At 36.5% G+C, this 13,082-nt stretch overlaps 1 protein-coding gene across 1 annotated transcript; it reads left to right on the top strand.

The window, feature by feature from the left end:
• The first annotated feature begins 3,296 nt into the window (after window positions 1-3,296).
• On the top strand, window positions 3,297-9,889 carry LOC131530265 (carboxypeptidase O). Its single transcript, XM_058760475.1, has 9 exons — window positions 3,297-3,352; window positions 4,441-4,501; window positions 4,577-4,678; window positions 5,050-5,154; window positions 5,542-5,658; window positions 5,765-5,858; window positions 8,115-8,317; window positions 8,420-8,504; window positions 9,553-9,889. The coding sequence occupies exons 1-9, from the start codon at window positions 3,297-3,299 to the stop codon at window positions 9,816-9,818; spliced, it is 1,089 nt and encodes a 362-aa protein (XP_058616458.1). The 3' UTR covers window positions 9,819-9,889.
• The last annotated feature ends 3,193 nt before the right edge of the window (window positions 9,890-13,082 follow it).

The following is a 13,082-nucleotide window of genomic DNA, read 5'->3' as shown; positions in this document are numbered from 1 at the left end:
CACTAATCCACAAGTAATGCAATCCATCAATTTCCTTTTGTGAAGTAAAAAATATGAGTTCCCTTCCAGTGGAAAAAGTCATCTTAAATCAGGAGAGAAATATGCACAGATCATGCACAGCAAGTAAACAGTTCTTACCGGAGGAAGTGTTATTATGGACTCGTATTTTAGCCAGAAGCAACAGTTTAAAGTAAAAATTTCTTAATGACGGATTTGTTTCTTACAAACATGCAGCTTTTCACTTCAGAAGATGTTAATTGATGAACTGGAGTGGTGTGGATTACTTGTGGATTGTGACGTTTTTATCAGCTGTTTGTTCTTTCATTCTGACGGCACCCATTCACTGCAGAGGATGCAACAAAATAAATTACAAAAATTAAAACCAAATTCAGTCATGTTTGTGGACTCCAAACTGTCACAGCTCACGGGGAGCACGGGAACCAGGAACGAGAAATTAACAACACGGGAGTTTAATATGCACACAGATCACAGGTAGAGTAGTCACTTAAAGACAGACAAACACTAACTGAAAGGACTGGGGGTTTTAAAGACAGGACAATCAAGGAACTAAGGAGACACACCTGGAATCAAATTAACACAATCAGACTGGGAAGAAACTGGGTCACAAGGGAACACATGGGGAGCAAAAACACAACAAAACAGTACAGGGGCATGACACAAAGACATAAAACTTTGATAATAACTATTATCATCTGAAAATAAACTACCATTAATAGCTTGTACCAAGACACTTCCTGTGAGGTCACAAAGAGGATTTAACAAAGACATCCACCAAAACACATGCTCAAACTGTGTATTCAGCCTTTATCTTTTCTCTACACAAGTGGTGCTAAAATGTTTGTGGTTTCCTGTCTATATTTATGTGTATAAACAGTAATCTATTAGTCATCCTACCCAACAACACCATGTTCAAACTGCAGCACGGGGCCTAAAACGTGCAACACAATGAAAAAATCAGCCGAAGGCTTTATTTGTACCTTCAGAAAAAGAATTTATGAGTGTTAATTACAGTGCAACACTGCACTAATGGATGCTAGCCAATAGCAGTACACATCTTTTTTCACTTTGTGTCAAGGTTTTGTCAGCTCTGTTATACTTTTTGTCTGGATCAGTTATGATGGGATCCTGACACCCTTATTAGACTTGCTTTATGCCAGCGCTTCTTAATCCTGGTCCTCGGGACACCCTGCTCTGCACATTTTGTATGTCTCTCTTATCTGACACAGCTCAGTTCGTGGATCTCTCTCCTAATGAGCTGATGATCTGAATCTGATGTGTTAAATAAGGGAGGCATGCAAAATGTGCAGAGCGGGGGTCCCCAGGACCAGGATTAAGAACCACCGCTTTATGTGCGTGGTTTTGGTATTGTTGGCCTGATCGTACACTGTTGGTGTTTTCAGTCTATACTTATTAGTCTGTACATTTGTCAGTATTGCGTGTTGTATTTTCTGTTTGAGCTCATGGTGGATGAAAATTTGTCACATGCACTTCTGTCTTGTGTGATCACATGGCTTCTGTCATGTTTGTTTGCCATGTGCTTTTTGCACATGGCTTTTTGTTTGTTTGTGTGCCATGTGCTCTTCTGTCAGTCTCTTGCCTTGGCCCCGCCCCTTGCAGTGTTGCCAGGGTTGCGGTTTTCCAGACAATTATACTATTTTGAAAATGCAGTTTTGGGAAAAATTACAGAGAAAATTTCTGTAAATAATATGTATAAATTAGACTAATTTTCATTTCAGCAGGTTTTGAGTCAGTTTTGGGTTGGACAATTTCTGGGAACTGACAACCCTGCCCCCTTGTTACCTCATTATTAGTTCATTTTTTCCCACTTGGTCTCCCTCCACTCCTCATTTCCTTTCATATTTATGCTCCCTGTATTCTCTGTCCTGTGCCAGTTCATTGTATCCATTCAACCAATTGCTTCACAAAATGATTCACTTTTTTGAAGAACTCAAAACACCATACATTGGTGACACCTGTTGGTCAAAAATGTGTAAATGCAACTAAAACTCAGCTCATTCATGCTTAAAAACACCTTTTTACAGACCAACTGCAAATGTTTTATTGAAATTGTAAGACATAAAATGTAATTAACAAATCATCTAATACCATTAAATAGGAAGAGTCTGTATTATATGTATATATAATATATATAATAATTTTTTTTTTTATTATTATTTTTAATTTGCAGGGCTTGTTAGATTTGTTTTATGGAAAGTGCGTTAATCAGGCAAATAATATACCTATTCTTCATTTTAATTATACAAAAGTCTCATTAAAATAATTTTATAACCTTTAATTCAATAATATCTTTTTTTAATTTAATTCAATAATTGTTTTCTTTATTCAGTGTAATGGTGTGACTAATTTGACGTGGATCAAAAAAATACCTTCTGTAAAATGCTTTCAGCCACCTCTGTCTCCATCTAGAATACAATCCTCAGAAATCTATAATTACCAATGACTTCTGTTTCAATTACCAAGAACATCTTTTATTTCCAATATACTGTGGCTTTTTATACTGTAGCTTAGTTTTTTTTAAATATGATTTGTGAATTATACCAATGCATAGACCTCCTGATTTAGTGACAGCAAGCACATCAAAATGAATGAATGGATATGAATTATTATTATTATTATTAATACTGTTGTGTGTGTATATAATGTATCAAAATGGCAATACTATAATAATATAAAAAATCATAAATGCAACACTCATGACCTTTAGACCATTGGACTGCTTCTGTCCGGATGTCATAAAATGGCAATAAATCATGATAAAAAGACATAATATTCAATGCTAATTAATATTGCCCAGCCCATGGGAAATACACATTACTGCTGATAAGTGATTACTGCATATTGTCTATGCTGATGATGTTAAATATCTCAGATATCATTACTGATGACGTGAGCTGATGGCTTGTGGTTATAGTGCACCGTCTGAACTTTTCACACACAACAAAACTACTGAAATATCTAAGCATCAGCTAAAGTAACTGAGCCGATTGCACAGTAAAGGTTAATCAATGGATATTTAAAAATTTAATACCATGCCCTGATTACAGGAGGATTCACTTTATAACAGCTCAATGTGTTAGACCAGATTTATGATAACTTGGATGCTAAATAAATGTCTTTGGTTTATATATTAACACAGTTATCAGTTGAGGTGGTTTCTCTGTATCTCAATCAGATGAGAGTTGCTTTAAAAGTCACTGTCAGGCTGTACTAGGTTCATACTGTCAGGTTCAACAAGCCTGGATAACAAACAAACCATGAAGGGCTCAGTAATATCTGTTTTGGTGGTCTTGGCTCTGGTGGCCCAGGACAGGTAAGATTTCAGGGTTATGACTTTGTTTTATTGGTCTCTAGAGGTTGAATTAAGACTTTAAGCATTAAGTTTTGTTTGGAAAGTTGAGATAATTCTAGCTTTGCATTAATGGAAAAAGGTAGAAAAACTGTTTTTATTAACCTCCTGAGACCCTGCATCCTCATATGAGGACATTATATTTTAGTGAATTTCTATACATGCCACACTTTTCAGAGATACTAAATGTTTGGATTTTTCACTATGACCACTCCCTCTACTTGGTCTTCAAACGTGTCTGATATTAATTTAGTGACACTCTTGTGGATATATCATAATATTTTGTAATTATCATTTAAATCTGTCAAATTTTTAAATTGTGTGTCATACATCAACAAATGTTGTGGGGTTTCAAATCAAAACATGCCTTTCTGTTACAAAACAGGATGTTGATGTCCTCATATGAGGACACCGGGATTAAAAGCATGTTTATTACGCATTTTGTGAGACATAACAAATGAATAGGGAAAGAAATTATATTTCAGTATTCTATTAAATATTATATATTATTACGAAAATCTTGTAAATTATTACTCCCATTACTATACTTCTTTTTTTCATTACATGTTGCCCCAAAAACACATTAATATGCACATTAGATTTAGTTTATAGATACATTGCATATAATGAGAAAACCTGTTTATGGCCATTTTACACACATTTTGCAGAAAGAAAAATGGTATATCAAATCATTCTGTTATAACATAGTTGAGAATCATCTTTATACAAAGTTTGGTTAAAAAATTAAAAAATGTATTGGTGATTTAAAAAATCACCCGATGTCCTCTACCGAGCACATAGCATAGCTTATGAATGAAATATAATTTATTTTTTATTTTTTAATGTTCTACAATGTAAAGACGTGAAAAAAAAAAATTTCCTAAGACTTTTTTCTCGGGTCTCAGGAGGTTAAATAGTATATCTGACATTGGGACATAGGATGCCCTTCGAATACAAATAGACTTGGATGCATAAGATCAGTGTCTTTTCAAGTATAACATCTGAGAGATTTTTCCTCGTTTGATTCAGTAAAGTGTTTTAATTTATTACAGATTGGCTGGTGGACTGGAACACAGATCATATGACTACACAAAGTACCACACCATGGATGAGGTGAGGTTATCCTGTACTAGCAATTCATAATGATTGATTGATTCGTTTATTGACCTGGTAAATCTCTCTAAACAGATTTCAGCCTGGATGAATCAGATGGAAAGGGAAAACCCAGACGTTGTGTCCAGCATGATATATGGACAAACTTATGAGAACAGGAACATTACATTACTAAAGGTACTACCTGTTTAGTGCAATTCTTGTTATCATCATAAACATCTTCCCACCAAGGGGATTTCAAGTCTCAAGTTAGCTTCAACTTAAATTATAGTTCTATAACTTAAAATCTCTCATAACTTGAAAATGATGTTAAAATTGGTTAAATAATTTGATCATGTAAAGTAAAGGAATAACATGTTGCCATGACTTACTCATCATTTCACTTTTTTACAATAAAACTGCAACTCAATTTAGATTACATTTGCATCCCCTACTAAAAAGTTCTGTGGTGGTACCATGGTGCAGTGATAATATTTCAAAGTACTTGAAATTATGCCATGATATTACCATAGTACTTTCTTGTTTGTTTGTTTGCATCTGATATGCAGATCGGCTTCAACAGCACCACACCCAAGAAAGCCATTTGGATGGACTGTGGGATTCATGCCAGGGAATGGATCGCTCCAGCTTTCTGCCAGCATTTTGTTAAAGAGGTGAGGCTTTACTACATTATATGACGCATTTAGTCATGATGACATACACCTGGTATTCCAGAAATATCACATCCATTTTATTACATGACAAGCCACTGTTTATGATGTACTGCATCTGTCTGTAAATGCAATGCCACTCCTGAGTTTTTTGGTATTATGTTATGGTATACTATTTTGAATAGATGTGCAGAGTTCACAAATATTGATCCTGCCATTATAATGGATGTAAAGCTCCTATTGTAGCTTGTTGACCCTGAGATTCATATGGATATGATAACTTTTTGTATAGGTGTTTATATGTTTCTCCAAATATAAAATGTTATATTTAATATGAATTAAATGAATTTAATCTAAAAATGAATTGAATTGTTTGTAATGCTGGAAAAGATCCTGGGCTCCTACAAAACAGACTCGAAAGTGAACAAGATGTTTAAAAACCTGGACTTCTACATCACCCCAGTGCTGAACATGGACGGATATATTTATTCCTGGAGGGATAACACAGTGAGTTTCATCTTTTTAAGTATTATACTGTATAACATACATTTGATAAAGGTAAAATATCTGCACATTTTAAATGTTTAGCAAATATATGTGATATGTTTTAAAGACTCGACTATGGAGGAAGTCCAGATCACCAGGCACTGGAAACTGCACATGTTTTGGCACTGACCTTAACCGCAACTTTTATGCTAACTGGGGGAGTAAGTAACATTTTTCTTTTCACTAGAGATCAATTTCAATTTCAATTTCAGCACATTCATGGGCTAAATGTCAAGTATGTGTAAAAGCTATAAAGTTAAGCTTTGTTATAGAGTTTGCAAGGGCTTACAGTGCTTTTTTTAAAGGCTTACAATTTTGTACCATGCCATATACACAAATGAATTAAAAACAGCACAGCTGAATAGGGGTTGAATAATTGTGACATAGCTGTATTACATAAATAAATAAATAAATAATCCTGTAACTCAGATGTATTACATTATTGACATTTCCACCTTTAATATGCTACTAAACCAAAATAGATGCAATTTTTATATTTGCAAATTATTACAATATAATTTAAAAATTAATTCAAATATTAGCTATATACACTGAACAAAATTATAAACACTTTTGTTTTTGCCCCCATTTTTCATGAGCTGAACTCAAAGATCTAAGACTTTTTCTATGTACACAAAAGGCCTATTTCTCTCAAATATTGTTCACAAATCTGTCTAAATCTGTGTTAGTGTGCACTTCTTCTTTGCGAGATACTCCATCCACCTCACAGGTGTGGCATATCAAGATGCTGATTAGACAGCATGATTATTGCACAGGTGTGCCTTAGGCTGGCCACAATAAAAGGCCACTCTAAAATGTGCAGTTTTACTGTATTGGGGGGGTCTGGGGGGGTCTGGGGGGGGTCCGAAAATCAGTCAGTATCTGGTGTGACCACCATTTGCCTCACGCAGTGCAACACATCTCCTTCTCATAGAATTGATCAGGTTGTTGATTGTGGCCTGTGGAATGTTGGTCGAACATGCTCAATGGGTGACATGTCCGGTGAGTATGCTGGCCATTTAAGAACTGGGATGTTTTCAGCGTCCAGGAATTGTGTACAGATCCTTGCAACATGGGACCGTGCATTATCATGCTGCAACATGAGGAGATGGTCGTGGATGAATGGCACAGCAATGGGCCTCAGGATCTCGTCACGGTATCTCATTCAAAATGCCATCAATAAAATGCACCTGTGTTCGATGTCCATAACATACGCCTGCCCAAACCATAACCCCACCATCACCGTGGGCCACTCGATCCACAACGTTGACATCAGCAAACCGCTCACCCACACAACACCATACATGCTGTCTGCCATCTGCCCTGTACAGTGAAAACCGGGATTTATCCACGAAGAGAACACCTCTCCAAAATGCCAAACGCCATCGAATATGAGCATTTGCTCACTCAAGTCAGTTATGACAACGAACTGCAGTCAGGTCGAGACCCCGATGAGGATGACGAGCATGCAGATGAGCTTCCCTGAGATGGTTTCTGACAGTTTGTGCAGAAATTCTTTGGTTATGCATGGTTATGCATGATTGTTGCAGCAGCTGTCCGGGTGGCTGGTCTCAGACGATCTTGGAGGTGAAGATGCTGGATGTGGAGGTCCTGGGCTGGTGTGGTTACACGTGGTCTGAGGTTGTGAGGCCAGTTGGATGTACTGCCAAATTCTCTGAAACGCCTTTGGAGACAGCTTATGGTAGAGAAATGAACATTGAATTCACGGGCAACAGCTCTGGTGGACATTCCTGCAGTCAGCATGCCAATTGCACGCTCCCTCAAAACTTGCGACATCTGTGGCATTGTGCTGTGTGATAAAACTGCACATTTTAGAGTGGTCTTTTATTGTGGCCAGCCTAAGGCACACCTGTGCAATAATCATGCTGTCTAATCAGCATCTTGATATGCCACACATGTGAGGTGGATGGAGTATCTCGGCAAAGAAGAAGTGTTCACTAACACAGATTTAGACAGATTTGTGAACAATATTTGAGAGAAATAGGCCTTTTGTGTCCATAGAAAAAGTCTTTGATCTTTGAGTTCAGCTCATGAAAAATGGGGGCAAAAACAAAAGTGTTGTATAATTTTGTTCAGTGTATATAAGATATAAAGGGTTATAAACATGAAACAGATGACTTAACAGCACTCAGTGTACTATGTTAATCTCGACTTTCCTACAATCCCACCCTCTACCGGTCATAAATTGCAGGTGTGTTTAAACTGGCAGAGATAAACTTAATTTTGTAGTAGTAAACAAATAAAAAGCTGCAAGGATAACCCCGACAAAACTCATTCACATTTGCTGTGCTTCTGCAGAGTCAAGCATGATATAGCAGTTATCAAGAGAAGACATGCAATCAAGGCTAAAGGAGCTAATAAAACGATCATCGAGTTTATCTGTTTTTGTTCACTAGTGGTGGGGATCTCCAGGAACTGCTGTTCAGAGATCTATAACGGACCGACTGCTCTGTCAGAGCCAGAGGCCAAAGCCGTCACTGACTTTTTGGGAGCACATCAAAACCAACTACTCTGTTATCTCACCATCCACTCGTACGGTCAGCTGATCCTCGTCCCCTATGGACACCCCAACATCTCAGCACCCAATTACGATGAACTGGTAAGAAGAAGAGCAAATTCTTTGGGATAAGTTACGATTGGAAGCTTTCAAGTATACTGTAAGTTTTTAATGAAATATGTACATCTGTGAATGTGTTTTCAGATGGAAGTAGGTCTCGCTGCAGCTAAAGCCATCGTAGCAGTGCATGGGAAGAGCTACAAAGTGGGCACTTCACCTGATGTACTGTGTGAGTACCGTACTTTAAACCAATGTACACTCGCATGACCCGAAGACAATCAGGTCTAGAAAAAAGGAATTTGAATTCACATGAATAGCCCAATTTTTTTTTTTTTTTTTTTTAAATAAACTGCTAATTTTATCACTGTAAATAATTTGTTAGCAGAATCAATTATTAAGGGGATGCACAATAGAAACACCTAAGTTATCCTCATGAGTCAAACATACACTGTAAAAAGTGATAAGTTGACTTTACTTAAAAAAAACTTACTTAATCATTTTAAGGCAACGGGTTTCCTCAATTTTTTTTAAGTTAAGTCAACTTATCACTTTTTACCGTGTACATTGAGTGACACCACACGCATTTAACAGCTGGACTAATTTGAGAAAGAAATGTTCTCAAGTTGACTTTTGCTTTAGTTTTTTCCACCTCTAAACATGTCACTGCAGTTTCTTCACCTCCGTAAAACTACAAAAAAAAAAAAAAAAATACAAAATTCTTTCCTTCAGCTATAAGTGAATTCTAAAAAAAAATACCTTGCTTTATTTTTCTCAACCTGTCAAAAACTCATTCAATACAGTTACACATGGGTTATCAACAATATCAGACATAGGCTATTTTAATTTATAGATATCCATCAGAATCGAATTATTTTTTTTATTTTTATTTTTTATTTTAGGCTCACTTGAAGTTAATCATTAAAAATTTAACCTTTAATACATCTTAAAAATAGTGTTTGTTTTTCATACTGTGCATTCTAATGTAAAGATGCCAAAATTCATTTGTAACATTTAAAATGATCATTTTTGGTTTTTAGTTTTGTATTTTCATTTATATGATCAGTTGAGAGATCATGAAGTCTAAAATTACTGCTGTATTATCCAAAGATACATAAACAAAAAATGACTTGCACAGCTCTAATGTTGTTCAGTTTATTTAGCATAAATACAACAAAGTCAGTTATTCAGATCTTTAGCAACTCCAGGTGTTTCTGTATGAGATAATGCATTTTTAGTCAAATGAATGACAGTTAATCACTTTGGAACATTCTTCACAGATGCAAATTCTGGCTCTTCACGTGATTTCGCGAGGCTCATAGGGATCCCATACTCCTTTACGTTTGAGTTACGAGATGAAGGGAACTACGGCTTCATTCTACCCGAGGATCAAATCCAGCCCACATGTGAAGAAGCTTACCAGGGTGCAATGTCCATCATAAACTATGTCCATGATAAGAATTTCAAAAGTGCAGCTATTACAGTCACAGCCACACTGTGGACAACACTGACCGCCTTATGGATCTCAAGCGCTAATGTGTTTTAGACCACTATATCAAAACGGAGCATGTGATTTTATATTCAAACATGCTTGTTTTCTTTAATGCTCAAACAAGAACTGTGTAACAAAAACCACCTGGTTTGATATTTTACTCTAATGCAATAAAATTCAGACATATGTAAGTGTGAATTATGTGTCCATTTTTTTAAAATAGATATTAGAAACAACTTGTAACCAACTGTCTTCCAAAAACAAGAAACATCAGGAAAAGGAATTATTATTATTATTATTATTTAATATATTTATTAATATAATTTAATAAAAAGACAACTAAATTAAAAAATAATTATTGAATGCTAATTATTATTAATTATTAACTGATCAATTAAATTAAATGTGAAAAAAAAATCATAATTTTTATTATTATTATTATTATTACTACAACCCGAAATTCCAGAAATGTTGGGACGTTTTTTAAATTTGAATAAAATGAAAACTAAAAGACTTTCAAATCACATGAGCCAATATTTTATTTACAATAGAACACAGAGAACATGACAAATGTTTAAATGGAGAAATTTTACAATTTTATCCACTAAATGAGCTCATTTCAAATTTGATGCCTGCTACTGGTCTCAAAAAAGTTGGCACGGGGGCAACAAAGGGCTGAAAAAGCAAGAAATTTTGAAAAGATTCAGCTGGGAGAACATCTAGCAACTAATTAAGTTAATTGACATCAGGTCTGTAACATGATTAGCTGTGAAAGGGATGTCTTAGAGAGGCAGAGTCTCTCAGAAATAAAGATGGGCAGAGGCGCTCCAATCTGTAAAAGAGTGCATGGAAAGGTTGTGAAATACTTTAAAAACAACGTTCCTCAACGTCAAATTGCAAAGGCTTTGCAAATCTCATCATCTACAGTGCATAACATCATCAAAAGATTCAGAGAAACTGGAGAAATCTCTGCGCATAAGGGACAAGGCCAAAGACCTTTGTTGGATGACCTTTGACCAAAGACCTTTGTTGCTTCGGGCCCTCAGACGACACTGCATCACTCATCAGCATGATTCTGTCATTGACATTACTAAATTGGCCCAGGAATACTTCCAGAAACCACTGTTGGTAAACACGATCCGCCGTGCCATCTACAGATGCCAACTAAAACCTCCGGGCTAAAGAGGAGGGAGACCTTCCAGCGTGTTATCAGCGTTCAGTTCAAAAGCCAGCATCTCTGATGGTATGGGGGTGCATAAGTGCATACGGTATGGGCAGCTTGCATGTTTTGAAGCACTATGAACGCTGAAAGGTATATAAAGGTTTTAGAGCAACATATGCTCTCCTCCAGACGACGTCTATTTCAGCAGGACAATGCAAAACCACATACTGCAACTATTACACCAGCATGGCTTTATAGTAGAAGAGTCAGGGTGCTGAATTGGCCTGCCTGCAGTCCATATCTTTCACCTATAGAGAACATTTGGCGCATTATTAAACGAAAAATACGTCAAAGACGACCACAAACTCTTCAGCAGCTGGAAATGTATATCAGGCAAGAATGGGTTCAAATTCCAACGACAAAACTCAAGAAACTCATTACTTCGATGCCCTGACGTCTTCAAACTGTTTTGAAAAGAAGAGGAGATGCTACACCATGGTAAACATGCCCCTTCCCAACTCTTTTGAGACCTGTAGCAGGCATCAAATTTGAAATGAGCTCATTTTGTGCATAAAATTGTAACATTTCTCAGTTTAAACATTTATGTTATCTATGTTCTATTGTGAATAAAGTATTGGCTCATGTGATTTGAAATTATTTTAGTTTTCATTTCATTCAAATTTAAAAAATGTCCCAACATTTCCAGAATTCGGTTTGTATTATTATTATGGTTTATTAAATTAATAAACAAAACAATTAATATACAGATGATTGAATTAATTACTAATGGCTACTTATTATTAATTTAATAATAAGCTCCCTACCTTGCACCGGGCCCTGCGTCAGCCAGGGACGGCCCTGGGTCCAGAAGATAATCTTTGACACCCTCCACAAAGAGGGTAAGTCACAGAAGGTCATTACTGAAAAGGGTGGCTGTTCACAGCGTGCTGTATCAACGCATATCAAATGCAAAGTTGACTGGAAGGAAGAAATTGGGTAGGAAAAGGTGCACAAGCAACAGGGATGACCGCAAGCTTGAGAATACTGTCAAGCAAAGCTCATTCAGACACTTGGGAGAGCTTCACAAGGAGTGGACTGAAGCTGGAGTCAGTGCATCAAGAGTCACCACGCTCAGACGTCTTCAGGAAAAGGGCTACCAAGCCACTTCTGAAACAGAAACAACATCAGAATCATCTTATCTGGGCTACGGAGAAAAAGAACGTGTTGCTCAGCGATCCAAAGTCCTCTTTTCAGATAAAAGTAAATTTTGCATTTCATTAGGAAATCAAGATCTGGAGTCTGGAGGAAGACTGGAGTGGCACAGAATACAAGCTGCTTGAAGTCCAGTGTGAAGTTTCCGAAGTCAGTGATGATTTGGGTGCCGTGACGTCTGCTGGTGTTGGTCCATTGTGTTTTATCAAGTCCAAAGTCAATGCAGCCGTCTACCAGGAGTTTTAACTCTTCTATCTGCTGACAAGCTTTATGGAGATGCTGATTTCCTTTTCCAGCAGGACTTTAGCACCTGCCCACAGTGCCAAAACCACTTCCAAATGGTTTGCTGACCATGATATTACTGTGCTTGATTGGCCAGCCAACATGCCTGACCTGAACACCATGTGGAATCTATGGGATATTTCCAAAAGGAAGATGAGAAACAGTCGATCCAACAGTACAGACAAGCTGAAGGCTCAATAGTGCCTCAGCAGTGCCACAGACTGATCGCTTCCATGCCACACCTCACTGATGCTGGAGTTTGTGCTAAAGCAGCCCCGACCAAGTATTGAGTGCAGAAATCAACATACTTTAAAGAATCCTTTTTCTGACTGATCTTAGGAAATATTCAAATATTTTGAGATACTGGATTTTTGACTTTCATGTAAGCTCTAATCATAAAAATTAAAAAAAAAAAAAACTTTTGAATTGTTTTACTTTACATGTAATGAATCTAGAATATATGAAAGTTTCACTTTATATATATATATATATATATATATATATTAAAGCATTAAAGAAATTGTACTAACAAGTAATGACAGCTTTTGTACTTTTCTTTCTGAGAGTACACAGTAAATTTCCCGGTGTTAAATCAACAACCAGTTCCCATATGTACACCAAGCAGTGTTGATTTAACACTGGGCAATTTACTGTGTATATAA

This window comes from Onychostoma macrolepis, chromosome 01 (assembly GCF_012432095.1).
Source record: "Onychostoma macrolepis isolate SWU-2019 chromosome 01, ASM1243209v1, whole genome shotgun sequence".
Taxonomy (NCBI): domain Eukaryota; kingdom Metazoa; phylum Chordata; class Actinopteri; order Cypriniformes; family Cyprinidae; genus Onychostoma; species Onychostoma macrolepis.
The sequence above is the reverse complement of the archived record's forward strand: the minus strand, read 5'-3'. Positions and strand labels throughout refer to the sequence as shown.

Bases quoted from the DNA above. Each gene is read 5' to 3' on its own strand.
- LOC131530265 (XM_058760475.1), top strand. From the start codon at position 3,297: ATGAAGGGCTCAGTAATATCTGTTTTGGTGGTCTTGGCTCTGGTGGCC. The intron at 3,353-4,440 runs GTAAGATTTCAG...AATTTATTACAG, and splicing joins GCTCTGGTGGCCCAGGACAG to ATTGGCTGGTGGACTGGAAC. The intron at 8,505-9,552 runs GTGAGTACCGTA...CATTCTTCACAG, and splicing joins CACTTCACCTGATGTACTGT to ATGCAAATTCTGGCTCTTCA.